The sequence below is a fragment of the Prinia subflava genome, chromosome 4, assembly GCF_021018805.1.
Source record: "Prinia subflava isolate CZ2003 ecotype Zambia chromosome 4, Cam_Psub_1.2, whole genome shotgun sequence".
NCBI classification, from domain to species: Eukaryota; Metazoa; Chordata; class Aves; order Passeriformes; family Cisticolidae; genus Prinia; species Prinia subflava.
This window is the reverse complement of record NC_086250.1, coordinates 49,121,836-49,144,036: the sequence shown is the minus strand read 5'-3', so window position 1 is coordinate 49,144,036 and position 22,201 is coordinate 49,121,836. Positions and strand designations below refer to the sequence as shown.

The 22,201-nt window shown below is 37.1% G+C and overlaps 1 protein-coding gene across 3 annotated transcripts in view; it reads left to right on the top strand.

Annotated features, from left to right (window-relative positions):
* Positions 1-22,201, top strand: part of TFEC (transcription factor EC) — a 65,725-nt gene that overhangs the window by 12,694 nt on the left and 30,830 nt on the right. For 2 of the 3 annotated variants that reach the window (XM_063396707.1, XM_063396706.1), the window contains exons 2-3: positions 13,892-14,143; positions 16,749-16,844. In XM_063396707.1, the coding sequence (XP_063252777.1) occupies positions 14,063-14,143; positions 16,749-16,844 (177 nt within the window). In that variant the 5' untranslated portion in view covers positions 13,892-14,062. The remainder of the gene's footprint in view (positions 1-13,891; positions 14,144-16,748; positions 16,845-22,201) is intronic. The other variant, XM_063396708.1, reaches the window with a different exon arrangement.

Below are 22,201 nucleotides of genomic sequence, written 5' to 3'. Positions count from 1 at the left end.
ACTCTAGGTAGTTGCAGGATCAGAGCCTGGAGAGGTGTTAGCAAGGATAAGGACATCTTGTACTTATAAGCAATGATAAAACTGAAACAAACACTTTCACCATCCAACCTCCAATGAGATGGATGGAAATAAAGTAAGCTGCTACTTAACAAGGAAATTTGGAAACTGGAAATAACTAGGTAAAAACCACCTACTTATTTGTGGAATCAAAACCTGTGCAATTATAAAAATTGCTAGAGGAACAGAAAAATGGAAGAAATAATTGAGAACTATTACTGATTCAATATATGTATTTCTTACCCTTCTACAAATCACTTACTGCTTTTGTGTCCACCTTCTGTGTTCTGTGTTGTTAAATATAAAAAGTTCAGACATAGGAGGAAGGAGACATGGCCCAAGGACTCCAACATATGTTGATCACTAGTAGAGAACCCCTAACCCCCCACAATTTCTCATCTGCAATACTCTATATACTCTATTTTAATAATGACTGTTTTTCCTGTTCAGCTGTAAAACAGAATCCATAATTTGTGTCATTGATCATGTAAACAATCTCTATATGTGAAGGATTATATGTAGGCTTCTCTTTCCTGTGGCTCTGCAGGACACTTCTTGCCCCAATTCTCTTCCTACCAGCCTTTCTCTTTTGCTTACCCTCCACACATTATGAAGCCTACATTAAAATGACTTGGAATTTTACTGTACAGCAGCCACGGGCACCAGGAATCATTTTAACTTGTCTTGCCTCTGTCCAGACTTTTTTCTGTATCTGTCACATGAACGGAATCACAGAGTGCCTTATATCAGACCTCCCAAATGGTGGACTTTAAAAGGAGGTTTAGGAAATTAACACACACACATTCACCTCTCTTCCTACACATACTTCTCTTTAGTTTAAATCCTAGGACTACTGGACACCCCATATCCTGAAATCGAGATCTGTCAACAGGAACTGATATTAAAAATATTACCTGGAATTTTCTGTGACTCTTAATATGTCCTCAGCCAAAAAAAAAAAATATTCCCAGGTCCCCTGCTGCTCAGTATTTGAAGTATAGTTAGTAAAAAAACGAAGTTGCTGCCCAGGACTTCTCTTCCATGAGACACTATTCTCCTCCAATCCACAGCAGTTTTTACACAGTGGACACACACTTTTCACACTTTGATATAAAATCTGTTTCAAATAAGTTTCTGTGTTCATCCTCTTGTCAGTGAAACCATGCTGCTGGTACTGTTTTCTTGTTTGTGAGATAGGCTGAAATTTGCTCTAATGAAGCAATAAAAGCTTTAAATTATTTGCCTGCCCATCCTCTGTCTGTCCAAAATTTACCACCTTGAAGAAAACCCTAGCAACAAAAAAACCACATATTGTTTGGATCCCTAAGATGATCAAAACCCCTGCTGGGAGTATGGCTGTTTCTTGTTTTGCTGGTAGTCTTTTGTATGATTCCCAGCTCATGCTGGCAAAGAACTTTTTGGCTGATATACTCCTGTGGTGTCTTGAGTTTCATGTCTAACATCAGGAAATACACAGAAGTCTTCTTCTGTTTTCCTTTTATTCTGTTAAGGCTGTTTAGTTTTCATTATGATGACAGACTAATCTTTCTTTTCCTTTACAGTTGCTGTGGTTTAACCCCAGCAGGCAACTAAATACCATGCAGCTGCTTGCTCACTTCCCCTTCCCCTGTCACCCAGTGATGGGAAGGGCAGGAAAATCAGAAAGGAAAGAAAAGAAAATTAAACACAACTCATGGGTTGACATAAAGAAAGTTTAATAACTGAGGCAAATAAAAGATAATAACAACAAAAAGAACAACAACAACAAAACAATACTAATACTACTTCTAATAATTGTAATAGAAAGGAGACGGAGAGAAGGAGATAAAACCCAAGGCAAGTGATGCACAATACAGTTGCTCACCAGCTGCTGAATGATGCTGTCTCTGAGCCACAACTGGCTCTCTCCTGAAGGTAAATATCCCCAGTTTATATACTGGGAATGGTGTTTTGTGGTGTGGAATATTCTCTTGGCCATTTCATGTCAGCTCTCCTGGCCATGCTCCCTCCCAGCTTCTTGTGCAGCTCCTCACTGGTAGAGCATGAGACACCAAAAAGTCCCTGACTTTGAGTAGCTACTAATTAACAACAACTAAAACATCTGTGTATTATCAACCTTATTCTCATACTTAATCCAAAACACAGCACTCTACCAAATAGAGAGAAGAAAATTATCTCAGCTAAAATTATTAGCCAGGACATTAGTTTTATTCCACTTACTGTCCTTTCAAGGGCTTTATTTTTGCCCTCAAGTATTATGGTTAGGAATAAAGGGAGATCCAAAATACCTTCTAAGCAGAAAGTGGTCTTAATGTTTTTTCTGTTGTTTTGTATTATTAGTTTTTATCAAGGCCTATTTTTTTTCTGCTTACATTACCATACATTACATTAATCTAGATGGTCTAAATTTTCCATTTTTAATGGGTCTTGGTGTTTTCCTCTTTCGTAATTGTATTAAACCCAGTTCTTGTTTTATGGCTACTCATCCTGAGTCAGCATATCCTCCTCTTCTAGCTACTCTGAACATTGCCTCAAAGCTTTTCAGTAAATAGGAGGTTAATGCCATCTGCAAATCTCAGGTGACTTGAGTGTTCTTCCTTGATACTACTCTGCTTTGTTTCTTGTTCAAGGTTTACAGCGACCTTACAGGTGAAAAGGGGTTTGCTGACATAACTGAAAAAGACCTTTTCATTTACCTTGTGAAATGTAAATTTCCACTGAACTGCACTATTAATGTTTTTGAAGAGAGAAAATCTACAATAATTTAAAATGTATTTTTGGAAGTGAATATGAAATTTTAGTAGTCTACATGAAAATTTTGCTTCAAGAATTGAAAATGTAGGTTAAATTAGCTGGCCTGGAGACTCATGGATTAATGTGACAATCTAAATTCTTTTGCTATAAATCCAGCTATGAGGAGGGACGGTATCAATTTTACACTTCAGGTAGTGGGATTTTGTAATCTTTAGAGAGGGATACTCTTGCCTAATAAAGGGATCATCCTAACAACTGTGGGCTGTGCACTCATGCATGTGTGGTCAAAGAAGGAGTAAAAAGAAAAGAAAATCCCAGAGACCAGCACTATAGTTTGAAGCCATGTTTACCTATGGTGTACTTTGTGTTAGTTTTCTGTTAGGATGCCTTCCCCACTCTGACAAGCACTTATCCATATGTTAATTCAGTGGGATGGTCCTGAGGGTCACTAACTGAAGAATAAAATCTGGACTTAAGTGAGAAAAATGAATATTACCAAAATTTAATTTAGGTATAAACTCTGCATCCAGCTAATGAACATGTGATGAGCCTGAGTAAATCTCAGTGAATTGTGTTGTTAAACTACTTTGAGGCAGTGCTGAATAAACTGTGATTGTGAACTGGGTTGAGAATTACTCAAGTGTTTGATGTTGAAGATAATTATCTCATTCCAGATTACAACAATGAAAGACTACAATAGGAAGAGTTCTGTTTCACAAAGCATTTAGGCTTTGTGGGATTTTGAATGGCAACAGTGATGACAGAATGACAAAAAAGATTGAAGGAAACTGCTAACACAGCTATGCTGTTATGCTATTTATTTCTTCTAGCACATATTCTTCATTTAATAACGCATTTAAGACACAGATAGGAAATTTCTTTCCTTAAAAGTTGCATATCATTTCTTCTTCTTTAACTGAAATTCCAGCCAGAGTTAAGGAAATGCCCTTGTGAACCATTTCTCCTTTCTTGCCCTCAAACTGACTGGATATGCATGGCCATACATTATTCATGGCCAGGTTTGTACTAGTCTCTTCTGGTTTTGGGTACCCAGGCTCTGGGGCAATGCTCTTGTGTAGAGGTGATAAAACTGATAGAAGTCGAGGCATGGCAGGTAGGGGAGGATGCTGGCCAATCAATATTTCTGTATTTTAACTTTCTGATGAAAATCAGGCTAATTGATCCAGACTTTATTTTGTGCCTGTGATGGAATCACAGTTTTATCTGCCAGCTTCTTAAGCCAGACCACAGAGACTAGCATTTGCCTTCTCTCTGTAACACGGCCTACTGATTATGCTGCAAAATGCTAATTAACTCACTTGATAATTAAATAAATGTGTTAATACTAATAAACTCACTTATTAGATCTTAACATTAGCATTCACAGCACACAATTTTGTTGCAGTGCAAACACTGTTTTCCTGTTGAATGTTCTGTGGCAAAATACTAGAGGACTCTTTAAAATAGCTGTCATTATTAAATATTCTTTCTTTCAACCAAAAATATTTCACACAAATACATAGATATCACAATAAAATTTCTAGGCAACTCTAACAACTTCTTTTTAAGTTGTACATTCCTTTCCACATTAGGATTGTTTAATTTGAAAGACTTATTCTGTACAATACAGCTTATAAATAATGCTCTTAATAATGGCTTACCAGTAGTAAGCTTTAATTCCGTATTCACACAGAACTCTCATTTAAACTAAGTGGGAGTTTCTCTGGATTAATCCCAGTAAAATCAATCATCTTTTGTTAATTAATGTTTTTATTTAGTGGCTATTAGTTGGGAACTGCTAAGTAGTTTGAGTTTAGCCTAATATCACGCCTCCAACTCTTATTCTACAGTGTGTACTGAGTGCAAAAATCTTTGTTGAACTTAAATTGAGATGGAAATGCTATGAAGTACAACTCTAACACTGAAGCACATGTGCTTGTTTCTGCTAGGCTGAATTTTGTTTCTATTTATGGTGTTTTTACAGCAGTTCTGGTTCTAGGTTTTGGGGTTTTTTTTAGGCTGATTTCAGCATGTAAGGGCTGAATTTTGATCTGTTGCATATTAGAAATGGTATTAACATTTTATCTTTTTTTTTTTTTTTTACTTATTGAGTTAGTGCTGAATGGAACATATTGTGAACTAAGATTAGTTTAATACACATCAAAAAGCAAGACTGCTTTGTCAGTTCAGTACTGAAAGTACCAATTATGCTATTTTTGCGAGCTTTCCTGTCAACTGCAGAGTACAGCAAAACTTAAGTGTTTGGAGCTTTCCATGCTGTAAGTGCTCCCTGAATAAATTTTTTACTTGCATTATCTTCAGCAGATGCTTGTCAGTGTTAGTCTGAAATGCATGTTTTCTGACTCAAACATCTAAAATTATAGTTCTGAAAATATTCCTGAAAATCAATTACAAATTACGAAGCGAGCGTTTACATTCATGATAATTTCTGGTAATATTAGGTGTTTTTCACTTACAGCTGGGCTCTTAATTTAGTTCTTATTTTTAAGAATAGTGGTGAACACAAATTCTTTGAAGTTATTAAAATATTTCAAGGGCCACATGCTTAATGCGTTGTAAATCCACTGCTGCTGCTCTCATAAGAGGAAGTGTATTTCCAAAAGAGTACACAGATTTCTGGCTGATGTTCAGGTAACAGAGGTAATATTTTCTAACCCCATGAACAGCATGTCAGCAGCGTCCTTGGGGCATGAACACACTCAGACTCATTGCCACTTACAGCCAGAAAACATATATGGACACAAAATAGGCCAGGCGAATTTTTAAAAAATGCTCTTACCAGCTGATTCGAAATATTATTTTTTTTTACTTTTTTCTCATACAGCTATCCTTGTAGTGCCATTCCCTTTTTAATGGGAACATCCCCTACTGCTGTCAGGTAACCCAATCTGTGTGCTTTGTATGAAAGCACACTCTGTGGCCAGACCCTAAGCTGGCTCAAAATGATGTTGCTGCCTTGACTTCACAAAAATCGTATTGTGAAGCTGAACCTAAGATGCCTACTTTGAAAGCTTCTCCCCTTGCCCTCTTTATCATTCTGAGACTGAGGAAAGAGAAATAGCAAGCACATTTCTCAGACTGAAGCTAGTTTTGTCTGAGCCTTTACAGAAGCTATAACCCTTCACAGGCATAAAATACCTAGTCCAACAGATTAGCCCCCCTGATGCGACTGTCTCACCAAATCACCTTATGGCACTGGCTTTATTTCCTCTGTTCTTGCAGTGCATGGGCTGGGGGGTGTATATTTCTTTACAGTTTGTTTTCAAAATGAGGGAGGACTGAAACCCAAAAAAGGGGTAGTAACAAGCAGTGCTGTCATCTGGTGGTGAAATTGTTACCACTTTTAACAAACTGACCCTGCCTTCCAACCAACAGGGTTGTTTTATTTTTTTGAGGATGTTGATTTAGTAGCCTTGGCATATATTTATGAATCTTTCATATTAGAAACAGGCAAACTTAGTGATCCAAAATCACTAAACTTTTTAAACTTTATTTTTTGTGGATGAATAGCACATTAGAAGTAGGTTTACTGTGTTCAGGCTTTGAAATTTTCTTCAGCTCGCACTGCCAAAGCAATGGAGTCCAAAGGAATGAGGAAGCAGGAACAAAAAGACACACTCCTCCCTCAGATACATATTCAAATGTGAAAGTGCTGTTTTCTACTCTTGCAGTTTTACCATCAGTACTTTTCTGCCACATTATATTTGATGTCCATATCTCTACATACCAGGAAAATACACCTTTTAAATCTAGCTTCAAGGACTGTGTTGCTGGATGTAACTGAACCAGAGGGATATTACTGCCATCATTTAATCTCAAATGATACAGTGTCTGCTCACCTGGGGAGCCAGAGAAAGTGTACAGCAAACAATGACAAAATTATTACTTCATGATCCCTCTTCTAACTTTTTAAGGCTGATTCCTTTCTGAGCTCTCTTAACCTTTAAAGTGAGATGAAATTGAAAAAAATTATAGTTGCCACACAAAAAAAATTAGAAGTCAAAGAACAAACCAAATAATTTTGAAATTATTGTTAAACATTAATGTAGTGCACATGCCAACTTTATTTCTCCGATGTCAGACCTATTTTACAAACTTTACAGATGGATAACAAAATAGACTTTACGGATGTTCATAATGCAGTCATCTTCTGTCTTCTCTGAGTGCTTTCTTTGAAGTTAAATGGTTAAAAATGCTGAAATTAAAATATAAGCTTTTGTGTCTGCAAGAATTTTCTTTATTGTATATTAGCCTGTGTTATACGAGTCCTGTATTTTGGAGTAGATTTCTTTTAGATGTACGACACCAGAAAATCTCTAACTGCTGAATAAAATACATCATCATTCTGATTACAGATTTTCCATGCTGCTATAACTGTAATTTCTATGGGTCTGTGCTAGTCATTAGAGGTGTCAAATACAGAACTTTTAATGTTACTATTTTGTTTCTCCTGAAAGGACTGAACAACCCACACTGATGGAAATTCACTGACATTTTTAATTCAAAAGGAGATGATTGTGCTTTGTATATTTAAAACTGATTTTCCTTGAATCTGTTTGTGGTACGCTCTTCTCCATTTAATAGCAACTTAGTAGCTGACCTAATTTGAATAACTCCTGGAGGTAGAGACAAGTAGTTAAATAAAGGCATCAGGACCTAGCTCTTTAAATGTAGCTAGCCACACAAAAAGTTTCTTTACATTCTTGGAATGCAATAGTCATATTCACTGTCCTGTAATAACAGCAACAATAAAGAGGAACTGGAACAGTAAAGATTTATTATATTCACAGATTTCATGAATCAGTGAGAGCAGGGACAGGGTCACTGTGCAGAGTCAAAGTAAGGATATTAGCTGGGGTTTCTTAATTTGATTGTGAACCATTGTTATGCTTGTGTGGCCTATTACCTGTAGTGGTTGGTTTTATTCACAGTTTAGATTTTCAGCTTAAATTCCAAGTTAAATCAAAGGGATGGTTTTATAAAAATACTTCCTGTAGTTTGCTTTGCTTAACTTTATAAGATGTTTTTATAGTGCAATGTTAAAAACTTGATTCTTTTCTACCAGTGAAGACCACAAAGTCATCGAGACTCATTGTTATTTTAAAACATGACAAGCTGGCCTTAAGACCTTAGGGAGCCTTTCTTCAGAAGTCAAGCTGGTGATGGATAAGGAGCCATCAGAGCTGTGTGTATCTTAACTGCAGGAGTTCAATTAAGAAGCCAAGAGTGTCTCAGGTACACGGGTGCAAATGGAAGTGCTCTCTTTGATAATGTCTCTGTAGTTGCTCAGTGCAGGTAGTTGGCTTCCCCCAACTCATTTCTGATTGCACAAGGAGGTTAGCACAGAGGAATACCTGAAAGGACTGAGCTCCATCAGTGTTCAGTGAGTGCTAGAGAATACCACAATGGGGAAATGTTATCAAAATCCCAGTGCCAGCATAGGGATTTGTCAGGAAATGGTTACTTGTAAGATCTGCCTTCTATTAGCCACAGCCCTGAGAGCTCTGCTGCCTTTCTCCTCCTGAGAGAAGCACTGTTCTGCTGCCTATGCTGTGCAAAGAAAGTTTTCTTACCCAGCACTGATTTCTGAAAAGTCTGTTTTGCAATTGTTTTGCTCCCACATTCCTCTTGCTTTTCATAATACTTGGAAGTGTGACAGAGATTTTCCAATTACTTCCACTCTACCCCACATTTATCAGCTATTTTCAGATGGTGAGATACCAAAATACACAAGAAGTGGTCGTTGTTGAAGAGATGGTCTTTGTCAATGAACTTTAAAATGTTTCCTCTTCAGTCTCTTCACCCTTGAAAGAATATTCACAAGTTCCTGATGAATATGATGTCAAAGGTTACATAAGATGAAAAATAGTGCATTAGAGTCACATGACAATTTTTTCTAAACTTGAAAGCTACTGTGAGACATCAACTAAACACAGCTGTAAGTTTCCAGACTAGATGCCTTTTGTGTTCTTTCTTCATGCATATTAATGGGAAGGTCTCATCTAGTCAGATCAAAGTTCCTATAGGAAAAATATTCACATTTAAGAATTAATTACTGTGTTTAGCTTAAGTAGTTAATTGGCATAATCACACATGCTTTTATAAACTAAACATTAAAGTGAACAGCTACAGTATTTGGTGATAGTCTTTAGGATAGAACAGAAGTGTATAATTCCTAAGTTAAATTGAATTTTCATTTTATTATGAAATAATTTAACAAATAGTCTTTGCTCAAAAAGTTTAATAGAGAGAGCAGGAGAAATAAACAATTGATATTAATTTGTAATAGATGTTAAAAAGGATTATTTCATTACTAAAAATGTTTTTTTTTCCTAACCCTTAAAATACTTTCGAAAGTCCTCAGATACAGAGCAAAAATAGTCTGTGTTGTGACTGTATTTCTTATCTTAAAATGGAATTAGAATTTCTGGGCACTTATGGAACATTTTAATAATTAAGAGTGGATAATTAAATGCTTATTTTCTAGTACAGTGGCTGAAAAGAACATGAAGTCCCATCACTCATTTGCAGAGAGGTGTTGTGTTCAGGATTGATGATAAATTATGCAATCCTATCAGGGTGAAAAATATTTCTTCAAAAGCTATTAAAAACACTGAAACAAATTAATATCCAGCATAAATGGCAAACTTCAGTGAAGTCTGCTGAGTTCGGTCCAGTATACTTTGAGCATATTATTTTGTAGCAGTTTTAAGCATTTATTAAATTCAGAATGAATTTACATCTAGGGTTGCCATTAAAATGGCCAGCTCTCAGGTCCAAAAGCCCATGAAATCTAAACACAGCAAGAGTTATGAGACCCCTCATTCTAATTCCTCTAAAGTCATGGCCTTTTGTATTGCATTCAGTTATTACCTTAATGCTCAGCTTTGAGTCCAAGAATATGTCTGCTAAAAGTATACCTTGGATTTGGATACCCTATCTCTCCCAGAAAGTCATTGATGTGTGTTTGAAGAAAACAGTAGTTAGAGCACTTCCTTCTGAGTAGTTCACTCTTCATGCAGACAATTTCTGCTATGTCTCACTCTAGCTTGTGGCTAGTGGCTCTTAACATGCTTTCTGTTCTATCTTTCACATTTAGCATGTCCCATGAATTTCACAGTTTTTGTCACAAACTGACAAGAAGAAAATAACAGCTTCTTTAGCTTTCATTGAAATAGTCTTTTCTCAGTCTTCAATTATTTCCATAGTTATTTTCTACATACTTTCTATTTTTCAACAGTGTTTCAAAAATATTCAGGGTAGAAATATTTTTAGGCTTCCATCATTGACCTCTCCTGAGCCATAAATAAAAGCAGAGTAAATCCAGCTCCTATTCACTACCTTCTTTATGCCATTTTTCCCTTCTTCCTATAGCATGAGTGGGACACTCCTGCTGAGTTGCTGGCTTGTCATGACCCAAATTCTTTACAGACTCATTGCTTGAGGTGTTTACTTCATTGTTGCATCCTGTATTTCTTCCTCCAGTATGTGCAGATTTGTATTCCTCTGACTAAGAACACTAGTCTAAAAATATTTATGCTTTACTGTTTATTTTTCATTAGTCCCAAATCACTGATGGTAAAATTGAGTAACACAAGACTGAACAGCCCCCCTCTCTCTGTTGCCAAGCCTTTGCTGCTCACTCTCTTCTGTGTGTTCGTTGGCCAAGGCTTAATCCAGTTAAAACACGCTTTATTGATACTGTGCAGTGCTATATTTTTAATTAGAATATTGAGTGATACTAAGTCAAAAGGCACACAAAAGTTGAAGTGTATTATACCTACATCGTTACCTTTGGCAACCTAACTTAAAATCTCATCAAAGAGCAGAAGTAGATTTGTTTGACAAGGCTTATTTTGCACAGAACTATGTTGACTAGCATTAATTATATTCCTATCTTTTAATAATTTATTAATTGAATCTCTTTTCAGTTTTCCTATTATTTCTCTCGGGAATGATGTTGAGTTGAGCAGCCTGGGAATACAGATGCCACCTGCTTGCTCTCAGTGAAACACCAAGAAAGATATAGCACTGCTGCTTAATGGAATATCAGTGGCATTGTTCATTCCTTCTTAAGGTCTCCTAAATAAGTATTTTTTCTTAATTTTGACGTGCTATATCTTCTTTTACTAGCAGAAGAAAAATTCCATCAGCAAACTGTGAAGTAAAACAGTTTATGTAAATAAACTACTGAAAGTCTAGCTATGCCATTGTTCAGCGTGTTATAAATGAAAGCAAACTTACTGTGAATATAGGAAAAGATGTTACACAACTGTACTGCAGTGTTACAACATGATGATGTGTGCTCAAATTAGAAAGAGCAATTGAAGAAGTCTGAATATGCATCTGTAATTCTGAAAGGCTGTTATGTTCTTGTTCCCAGAACTGGCTTGCCAGTGAGATATAAAATAGAAATAGGTACAGTCAGTTTCTGTGCACTGGGATCTTTTTCTGGATTACAAAATCCATATCAAAGTTTTCATTTCTGTTTCAGCTTTGTGGAACTGGTAGAGTTATTTGCATTTGTGTTTGATGCTTTTGATTCCCTTCATGCTTGAAGTTTCTGGTTCTGAGTAGACTTTAAATTCACTGTGTTTAGGAAAGCCAGATATTAAACAAAAGCAGTGCCTAGAAGGGAGTGGATAATCTATTAACTACTAGATTTTCTGCTGTCCTTCATTCTTCAAATGATCTGGGATAATTAGCATTTAAAATACATGGCTACAGCTGCTGCAAGAGAATGTTTGGGAGGAGAACCAGCACTTCATCTGCACAAATTCATCCCCTTGTTCCACTTTGCACATGTGATCTCAGGAGAACTCGGCAGGAAGGGCCGGGTGAGCCACTATTACTAGAGCAGATGGGCTAGAGACATGTACCAGTAGGACAGCACTAAGTCCTGGGCTGTGTTTGAGGTTTGTCTGAGTTGGGGTCTGGATCATAAAGTGGTCACTGAGTGCCTGTTTTTTGCTAGAGATTCCTAGAAATCAGGTATACCAACAAGCAAGGTCATCCACCTCACAAAACAATAGGATGGCAGAGAAACATTTAATAGAAAATGGTCTCCTGAGAGCTAGAAGATATGTTTTATCAAATCACACTGCTTAATTTTTGTCAGAGATGAGAATTCAGGTCCAAAAATGTGCCAGATGATTGGATGCTCTATCCTGAAAGCCATTTCAGGGTCTTCCTTCATACTTTTCTGCTTTAAACAAAGGATTAAATATTAATTGACCCACTGAAACCACAGAAAGAAGGTGACCCTATATTCAGACTGTTGTCGCAGTGAAAGGTACATCAGCATCAACATCTGAATCCTAAAATTCCACATAGGCTCTGGTAAAATATTGTCACAGATTATGGGAATTCCTCAAAAGATTCTGAACTGAAAAATCAGTCTCCCAGCACTGCTGGACGATACCATACTAAGATTATTTAGAAAAATAAAAATTCTTCTACTCTGGAAAATGCTTCTTTTCCCCTGTATTTTTTTTGAGAAGGATTGTGTTTTGTGGATCTAAAACATGCACATGACCAAGGTCTCTAAGCAGCTAATCTCTAAGCAGCATGTTGATATTGGTTATTTTACTTCATGTGAGATTATTTTATGTGGAACTGATCATTCAGGTCTTTTACTTTGCATTTATGTCACTGAACTTCTAACTTGACACCATCCTTTCTTCACCAGAGTTGATAATGGTTAAAAAACCCCTCTAAGTTTAGACAAATAATGCTGTAAGTAAATCCCAAATACACATGTAATTTTTGCAACCTTATATATTATGCATACCTTCTTAACATAAACCAGGGGAAAAGCCCAACAGTGTATTTAAGATTTTATATCAATATTGTAATGGAATATTATTTATTAACTTTAGGGCTTACATCAAAATAATTAATCTCATATTCATTATTGCATGGCTTAGTCTTTTTTATATGAATGAAAAATTAGTTCAAAGAAACATAATTAAAATTATACTACAATGATTAAAATAAAGTAGGTACTACACTATTGCAAAAAATATAACTTCTTCAAATGTAAACTGCTTTTATGGGTATCTATCTATGCTCATGAATTTTAAGGGAATAAAAAGGAAATTTGCTTAAATGACTAAATTTTTTTTGAGAAAAGTCTTCAAAGCAAGTCTGGCTATCATTTAACAAATATTAATCATGCTTACACAGAGGTCACTTGAGAAAAATTTATTACAGGACATTTGTGACCAATCATGCCATAGGAAGAGGAGAGAGCCACAGGGCTGAAATGACAGAAAGGTTTGTGTATGCAGTGTGCCTCTGGTAGTTAAATTGCAGGAATGTGACATTGATCTGAAATGGGAGCTGTTTGAAGGAGCAACTGTTAATCTTTGTAATCAAAGGATGGCCCAAAGTCTTACTCAATCAGCAATTTTGGCATGACCACTTGGTTTATGAAGCCCAATCCACTAAAAAGTGATCTGTCCTCAAGTGACCCTTCAAGAAGTCTGCACAGTGTGTGGGTATAAGCAGTCGTTCAGAGCTATGGCTTGGACTCTATTGCAAAAGTACAGCAATGCCTCAGTTAAGTGACTGTACTTATTACAAGGTGAGGTGGTGTCTGGAGGTGTGAATAAATGTCTGCTGCTGTTGATATTATTGAAAGTTGGTTGGGTGATATTTCTCTTTGTGCATTTATTTACTCTATCATGTACAAAGGAGTCAATATTAATTTTAGAGTACGTATATGCATGTAGATTTGATTGCAGTGATCTCAAGAGGGATCACTTTTTAATTGAGAAAAATATGTAGCACATTTCTGGTCTTTTCTCAGAATCATGGTTATCTTTTCTAATTCTGTTTTTCTTTATAATTATTCAGATTGTTTGTTCAGCTGTGTAAAGGGAAATGGTAAACAAATAAAAATGTGTAAGTGTGTAAAACTGAAAAAAAATTATTAATAATTCTATCCAAGTGTTATTAAAGCTGAATCTATTGTTTTGAAGTATTTTTCAGTGAGCATATGTGTAAATACTGCTACAAGCAACTTGAAACTTCAGCAATTGTTTCCATTCCTTCCTAGGTACAAACACACTTGGAAAATCAGTCTAGATACCACATACAGCAGAGCCAGAGGCACCAGGTGAAGCAGTACCTGACCCTCGACACCAAGCTGTCCAGCCAGACGCTCTCGCTGTCCCACTCTCACTCCATCCAGCCTGTGGGAGTGCCCTCCATCCTCCGAAGCGGCCACATGCCTCCCGTGAGCGGCGCTGGCACTCCGGACAGCCCTGTCACCAAGCTGCTGGCCCTCGGGGACCAGCACGAAAATGCGGTAGGGCGGAGCTGGGTGAGGAAAGGGGAACCGGGCTTTGGCTGCTCCTGCAGAAACGTTACATGTACATGACCCGCCTTGTGCTAGAAGTGGGCAGGAGATGCCTTTCTTAGCTTTCAAGGGGCCTTTTGTTATGGCACGTGCTCTCCTTATCCTTTTGAATTATGTGGGTTATTCCCTTGTGTGTCTGTGAATAGCTTACTGTAGGATCAAGCTTTTAGATTGCTGCCAGATAGAATGTACTGTTACATCCTTATATATACACATCACATGTTGCTGTACATTTTCTGAATATACACTTTGCAAAGAAAAACATCCTTTTTTTCAAGTGGGAGTTGTTTCTGCCTAAAGGTGTTAACCTAGCTGCATAAAAAAAAAAGTTAAATACTGATTGCATTCAATATATAACTGAAAAAAATCACTCATTCCTTTTTGAGTTAGCTGCTATATTTTTATATGGGTTATATTGAGTAAATTGGCAAAGATATGCTAACTTTAGTGCCACCATCGATTTTAATAGAGGTGCAGCTATAATATGATATCAGATTCTTAGCCAGTGTGAGATGTAGGTCATTATGGCTTTTAATACTTCAACAGATTCCAAAGAGACTGTTTATTAGGTAAAAGGGGAATTCCTACAGAAATGAGAAATGGAGATGCTGTATCATGTCTTGGACTTTAATAGAACAGAAGAATCTTACAAATACACCATGACTCATTTGAGCATTTGGATGTTATGTAGCTAAGCATGAGGGAGCCCATAAAGCTTCCTGGAGAGGTCATCTGGGGCCTCTCCATTCCTTCTGCACTGACAACTTACATTTTAAGGCAGGTTTATGGATTACTTGAGCTACTTTAAAATGCTATTTTAGATGGCCTTTGTGGACACTTATGTGACCACCTCCATGCTGGCAAAGTGCAGTGTGTGGAACTGTTCTCAGGCATTTTGGGTCTATCAGGAGCCTCCCCTTGGACCACTCTCTGTTCTGGTGAGCAAGAGGGTGCCTGGTGAAGACTGGGAGGGTGACAGCTGGCACTGGCAAGATCCTGGCAGCTTTGCAAGGATTTGGATAATCTTGTCTCACACCCAGGGGGATGATGGGTGTGCCCTGTGGCTGAGCGTAGGCTATAGTTATATTAGTAAATAATATAGAGCCAACACCCAGGTTGACGCAGTAAACAGCACTCCTTTATATTGTTTAATTTCCAGCATTTCTTGGTATCCTTTTGGCCCTGATGGTGCTTTTCTAGATAGGTCTGGGCACAACTCCTGGCACAGTACTTCTCTGGTTCTAGAGAGGGAGAGTAATGAATGTGTGAGCTGTGCTGAGCCATGTGGCCTAAAAGACTCTGTTGAAAGGTCCCATGTCCGTGTTGCTGCCTTGGGAAGGCTGACCTGGAACAGAGACTAAACAGAGACAAGAGAATAAACTAGGTATTTATTGAAAGGCCTTTAAGGATACACCTCGGGCAGGACAAAAGGCTGGCCAGGACTACCTAAATGAACCCAAAATGGTCACAAAATGGAAGACTGGTCATGAGGTCTCACACTTTTATAAGTTTTGGTCAATTTGGATATTGGGGTTAACTATCCAATTAGAGCATCAGGTTTTAAAGTCCTATCCTTCTTGTTTTCTCTCTTCAGTCCACCATTGTTTATGCTTTTGGGCCTGAAAACTTGTAATGGTTGTCCTTTGTCTCCATCTGGAAAAGGATTTGATTTGTCTACCTACTCTGTGAAGAGAGCTTACTGACACTTAATATGAGGCTCAGAACTGCACCCCTAGGCAGCACAGAATCTGAAAGACATGAAAACTAAAACTTAAGGCATCATTTCGATACTCTTGCTGCACAAGACTATCTACAATTCCTTCAGCTCCCAAAAGCTGCAGATAGTAGAGTAAAAGTGACCTGCTTATCATGGGATCTCTCCCAAAATTATATTGTGAATGGAACCAGACTATAATTATCACTGAAAACTCATGTTGTGTTTTGTCCAACTCTCTATATATCTATAAGACTTCAAAGTATTCATTGTTTTATCCCAAGTAATTGTTGAGCTATTCCATCTGCCTCAATAGTTTTTGGCTCAGATTAGATCAAAAGTGAGAACAGAATTCTTTCTGGAAAAGCATCCAGTGTACTGCTAAACAAAAAAACTTCTACCTGCTGAAGATGGCAGCAGGTAACACCAAATCTTGAGTGACTCATACAGCTGCAGAACCACAGGCTCCTTTCAGTCTCCCTGCACCAAGGCAGCAATGCTCTGTGGATATGATATACATTTGATCGAGATGACAGGTCACAGTTACAGCTTAACAATGCACTCCTGTCATCTGATCATGGTGTTGCAATAAGGGGTTAAAACAGGGGTGTTTAAGAGAAAGATGTGTCTTGCTAAACCAAAACTGCTTTCACAAAATAATAATAAAAATGTTAATATTGTATAGAAGTGTTTGAATTGTTTGAATTTCAAGATACAAACTTCTGAAATTCAGTTTTATTGCTATAATAGATATGCAACATTCATTCCTCTGTATTTTTTTAAAAAAACTTTTTTCCATTATTATTTGTAGTGATTTGTCTTAAAATATTATTTTATCAGATGGAAGAAGTTATTGAAGACATAATCAATATGGAATCAAATTTTAATGATGAAGGGATAGGTTGTTCTGAAACTCCTTTACTAATGCAAAGAACTGTAAGTATTTTGTTGAACTTCATCTTGCTTTTTATTTTAGAAAACTTCTTTGAGTGATTCCAGCACATCACAGTTCAGAGATTAAGGAAGCGTATCAGTGGGCTGTTCTCCTTTCTCTTCAGTTGATTGTCTTTTTGTCAGTAAATATTACAGAAAAGGACACCAGTGTGGTCAGACACAGTTGTTTTATGTGGTCCGAATGGCATTTGGGGTTCTAGCCCAGCCAAATATCTGGTGCATAACCCACTGGAGTTACTAATTTATGTGCAGTGCTAAAAATAATAAGAATAAAAAGTCTCTGGACCCTAGAAGGCCTTTTAAAACCTTGCTTAAATATTCTTCTACCTCAACTAGAAAAAAGTGAAAATTTCCCCATGTAATAGTTTCTGTGATACAGTGGTTTCTCCAGTGTCTTATCCTGAAACCTGGCTCTGGTTCTGGAATTTCATACAGACAAGTTGCATTTAGTTTAATTATTTCAAGGACAAATAAGAGGAATGTGACTTCACAAGTATTGTTGTAACAAACTTCAATTTTAGAATGTCTTTTCGTGAATAAATATGAGAGGACTAACAAAGGCTATTTATGTTTCCATATATGTTACATAATTGAAGAGGAAGGATGGCGCTTTCCTGGCCACAACAACACATAGAGTGTTATTGTCTATGAAAGTAATACATATCAGTAACTGTAATGCACTTTTCAGAAGGATGCATGCTGTCCTCTCTACCCTAATTTATATCCAGAACTGTTTTTCCTCAGGGCTTTAAACTGTACACCGATAAAGGCTAAATTCACCCTAGAGAAGGCAGAAGGATTTTCAGAGGCTTTGACAATCTACCAAGTTCACGTCAGAACAGTCAGGTGCTTGCTCTTTATCTCCCTCTGAAGAAACATCTTTTTCTCACTTGCAGAACTTCACTGGCTCCAAAACCACCTTAGGAGACAAGACCTCTACTCTATGTTGCCCAGTATACAGTCCAGCATTAATGCCAGTTAATATTTCCATGAACACCTGGTACTTGCATGCCAACTAGAGAGCTATGCAGCTGGACTGATTTACACATATCTCAGTACAGAACACAGCAAAGAAATGGTCCCTGGGGAGTGAATTAATATTTTGGCTCAATTTAATGTGAGCAGGGGAGGATAATTTCAGGTATGATAGCATGGCATAGTGATGAGAGGCATGAATTCTGGGGTTTGGGGTGAAGCCATACTCCCTCAAAACCTTTTAAAACTGCGTGATGTTAATCTAGGCTAATTCCAGGTTCATTAGCCTTTATCTTCAGCCTTGAAGGACATTTGTCTCTGAAATTTATTGAATACCCTATTCTTGATGAGGAAGGAAATCTGCAATGTCTTTTAGACCTTGATGGTATCGTACTTGCAAAGATTTGGGACTCTTGAAGCGCTTCTGGGACAAGTAATAGTATTTGGATTTTCATTTGTGCTGAGGAAAGCTGCAGGCTGCTAGGTAAGCCAGGGGTAGCACACATTTCCAAATCTCTCTGTTCAATACTGTGCCAAAATAAAGCCTGCCTTCAACAAGGCATGCAAACTGCATCTGTGTGAGGAGATTGAGCAGTGTCTCTGCTTCTGCTGTCTTCTCTTTCAGCATTGTGTACTTTAAACATATACAAAAGAATTAGGTATATGGAGATGATCTCAGGTATTTAGCTCATGCTACTTGGTTTTATGCCGTCTTTCAGGAAACATCCTAAACCTGCCAATAAAATTTTCATCATAAGCTGTGCAATAGAGAAAGATAGAGACACAGGGAAAAAATAGGTTTTTTACATCCAGCTTTTCATTATTACAGTAAATATAATGAAATTTCTTTATCTGAGACAAACATGTATGCATTACAAGAGCATTGGACTAGGAGACATGATCAAGGTTGAGATGACATCTAATTTCCCAGAGAAGATGTGCCAGGTTTGTGCTGTACTTCAGCAAGGATGCATAGTAGCTCTGACATCTGCACAAGGTGCCTTCTGTGGTGGCTGACACAAGCATAGAGTAAGTGAGATTACAGGAGAGACTGAGTTGCCTCTGTACCTGGCTGATTTTGCATTGGCTTTCTCTTTAAAATTCTCCAGAATAATGCCTAAATATTTCTAGAATTTCATCTTAGACTTTACTTGGAATTGTCTTGGTTTTACAAACTGTGCAGAGTAGTCTCTGAAATTCTGAAATGGACTGACTTTTCAGAATGTGGTAAAAGGCTCAGGTGCTTTTTTCAGTGAAATCTTTTTTTAAAAAAAACAAATTCATGATGACATTTTCCTGTTTCAGTGTTCTCAATGTATAGTGGCTGAGTAATCTTTTCACTTTTTATGGTGCAACCTGTTGCGTGTTGCAGTGAACTAATATTTGCTTTAGTTAAATGCACCCATGTACCATTTTATGGCACATTAAATGAAGACATTGAATTCTGTGAGACCACTCATGTGAATAATTGCTCAAAGGCTCATTGTCTGACCCTGAATTAATGAATTACAGTTATGTATTAGTAGAATCAGAGAAGTGAAAATAAGAACATTCCTCCATCTCTCATTAAAATAATTACAGCTTCTGAGGAGTGGATTATCTGGATTTTATTTTGTTTGGATCCAAATTTATAATTTCATGAAACTGTCTGGTTTTGGGTGGTCATTTAAGAATTGCTCAAACTAGAGAATTTTCTGGCTGTGTTTCTATTGCTCTTCAGAGTACCCTAATGGCAGAAACCTACTTTTTATAATAATTATTTAAAAGTTCAGTAGGTGCTTCCTACATGCAAAAGGTCTTGATTCTTCTGAAAAAATTTGTAAACCAAATTATAACTTTGTTCATAAAGCATAACTGAAATAAAATAATAGCTGTTATTATGAACTATCATTTAAAGACAACTGTTTGTTCATTATGGAGAAGGTAAGATTTAATAAAAGAAAGACATTTGAAGATGTCACCAATTTAAAGTCATTTTTCCTTGTTGTAATAATTTAGTTTTATGAAATTTTTATTAACAGACAGCACAGTATTTATTTATTATAAGGAAATATTTTTTCTCTGAGTATCATATTAGGAGCAACAGGTTTGTTCCTGACTGTATGAGAATCATTACAAAAATGGAACAAATAATATATGAATTTTAGAAGTGAACAACTGTCCTGTAGGTCAGATATGGTGACAGACATTTGAAAAGTAAATACTTTTCATTTTTATCACAAGTTCATTCTTATTTAAAATCCTTAGTCTATTTAACATTCTGTAGTGAATTTGAAGTATATTAGTACTTCCAAATGCTCAGAACACAGGAAGTGTAGATGGTTAGGCCTGTTAATACAAAGGATATAATACACCATCATTAATAGTTCCGGGCAGGTAGTAAAAAGCTCCGTTCTACATTGCTTTTAATATCAGCAAAGAGAGAAATCTAAGAAATGTATTAAAGGAGATGAGGACAGCATTAATCAAAGTGAAGAGAGGACAGAGAGTAGCTAAAAAATAGGATCTCTGTGCTTTTCAGGGTGTGATTTAACAGCATGTGATCTTATGAATCACTTCTTTGTACTAAATGTTGTTTTGTTTTGATAATATACATGTACAGCTCTAGGACTCACCAGTAATCTAGCAATGACAATGGAGATCTGTATGAAAACAGTTGGCAATTTACCAGTACTTTCCTTCAGAAATAACTGTTGCAGTCTAAATAATCATTGTACATCTGGGATAATGCTCTGTACTTGACATGCAGTCCACTAAAACTTAAGTTGAAAGCATCAGGAGATTGACTGACTTGGAATGAGAATGAAGTGAGAGGAAGTTAATGTTCTGCAATGGCATGGGCCTCTCTTGCACAGATCTGGCTGGGATGAGCAAGAAAAATATTTCGATCTGGTGATCATTTTCAAGGGTTCTAAGTTGATTTTTTTTTCTGGTAACAAGCAAACGTGAGCTTTCAGCACTATTTTTGAAGAGGCCTGAGGAGAGAGGCTCTTTAGCAGTTAGATGGCTGGCAATGAGAACTAAGCAGTAGCCACAGAGCAACACTTCAGGCAGAGCACTACCATGAAATTGGATTTCAAAAGTCACCAGGAGAGGCCCAGCTGCTGCTATGTTGAATCAGTTCAGTTCAATGTTGCTGGAGTAGTCAATACTGAATGACTAAACTAAATGGAGCAGTTCTTTTCAGATTGCTTGGAAGAAAATTGAAAGCTTCTTCACGGAAAACCTTTTCATCGACTTTTTTTCCATGTCAATTACTAAATAAAGCCAAGAAAAAAATGTTTGCATGTTGATGTAGGGAGAAATTCTTCACTGTGAGAGGGGTGAGACACTGGAACAGATTGCCCAGAAGTTTTGAATGCTCCAACCCTGACAGTTTTCAAAGCCAGGCTAATTAAGGCCTTGAGCAACTTGGTTTGGTGGGAGGTGCCCCTGCCCATGGCAGGGAGGGTTGGGACTATATGGTCTTTAAGGGCCATTCCAACCCGTTAACCTTCTATGATACTATGATTTATTTGTAGTATTTAAGAAATGTTTTCTTTAACTATCCCCTTGAATGGCCTTAGAAGCAAGAATGTTGAGAAAAGAAGAATTAAACCACTATGAGAGAAAGAAAGCCAAAGCAACTGGGCATGCTGGGAGCCAGGGGTTGTTCCAGATGTGAGCTGGGGAAACAGCTGGGCAGGGTGGCAATAGTCTGTAAAGGTGTTGCCTTGTGATGGGTCACCTCTTCAGGGATCTTCTGAGGTTTCACTGCCTCACCTTCATAACTTCATTTCATATACCCATAGTTCACTGTCTTACCAAGCCTGAGAGTTACTGTCTATTTCCAGTCTGCTTGGGAGTCAAGTCAGGGGGATTGCTTCACTTCTACCACTCTTGCAGGAAGAGATCTTGTGGGGAAAATCCTCAGTTGCTGCATAGTATTTGGTTTGCTTCTTTGGCATTTGGAAAAAATCTTGTGTTGTACAGGTACAGAGTAGAAGTTAGATCAGGACAGGACAGATAGATGTTTTCCTTCTTTAATTTTTATGATTCTATTAACTACAGCTGGTATAAAGTTCGGATTAAATCTGTTAACTCTGCATTCGATTTTAGGGAGACACTATTTTTTAGTAAAAGCATAGTTCACTCTGTCTGCAAAATCTCACTGCTATTACAAGGTCTTTGAGGTGACAGTTTCTCATCATGACATTAATAATTTGTTGTTGTATTAATTATTTGTTAAATATTGATGGTGAGCGTCTGTATGGATTGCAAAAGCTGCTGTCTGTCCCATTCTCAGAAATCATAGAGCAGGAAGAAATTCAAGTAGGTATGCTCCAAAGTATATTATTCAATAAGTGCTGCAATTATTCAGTCAT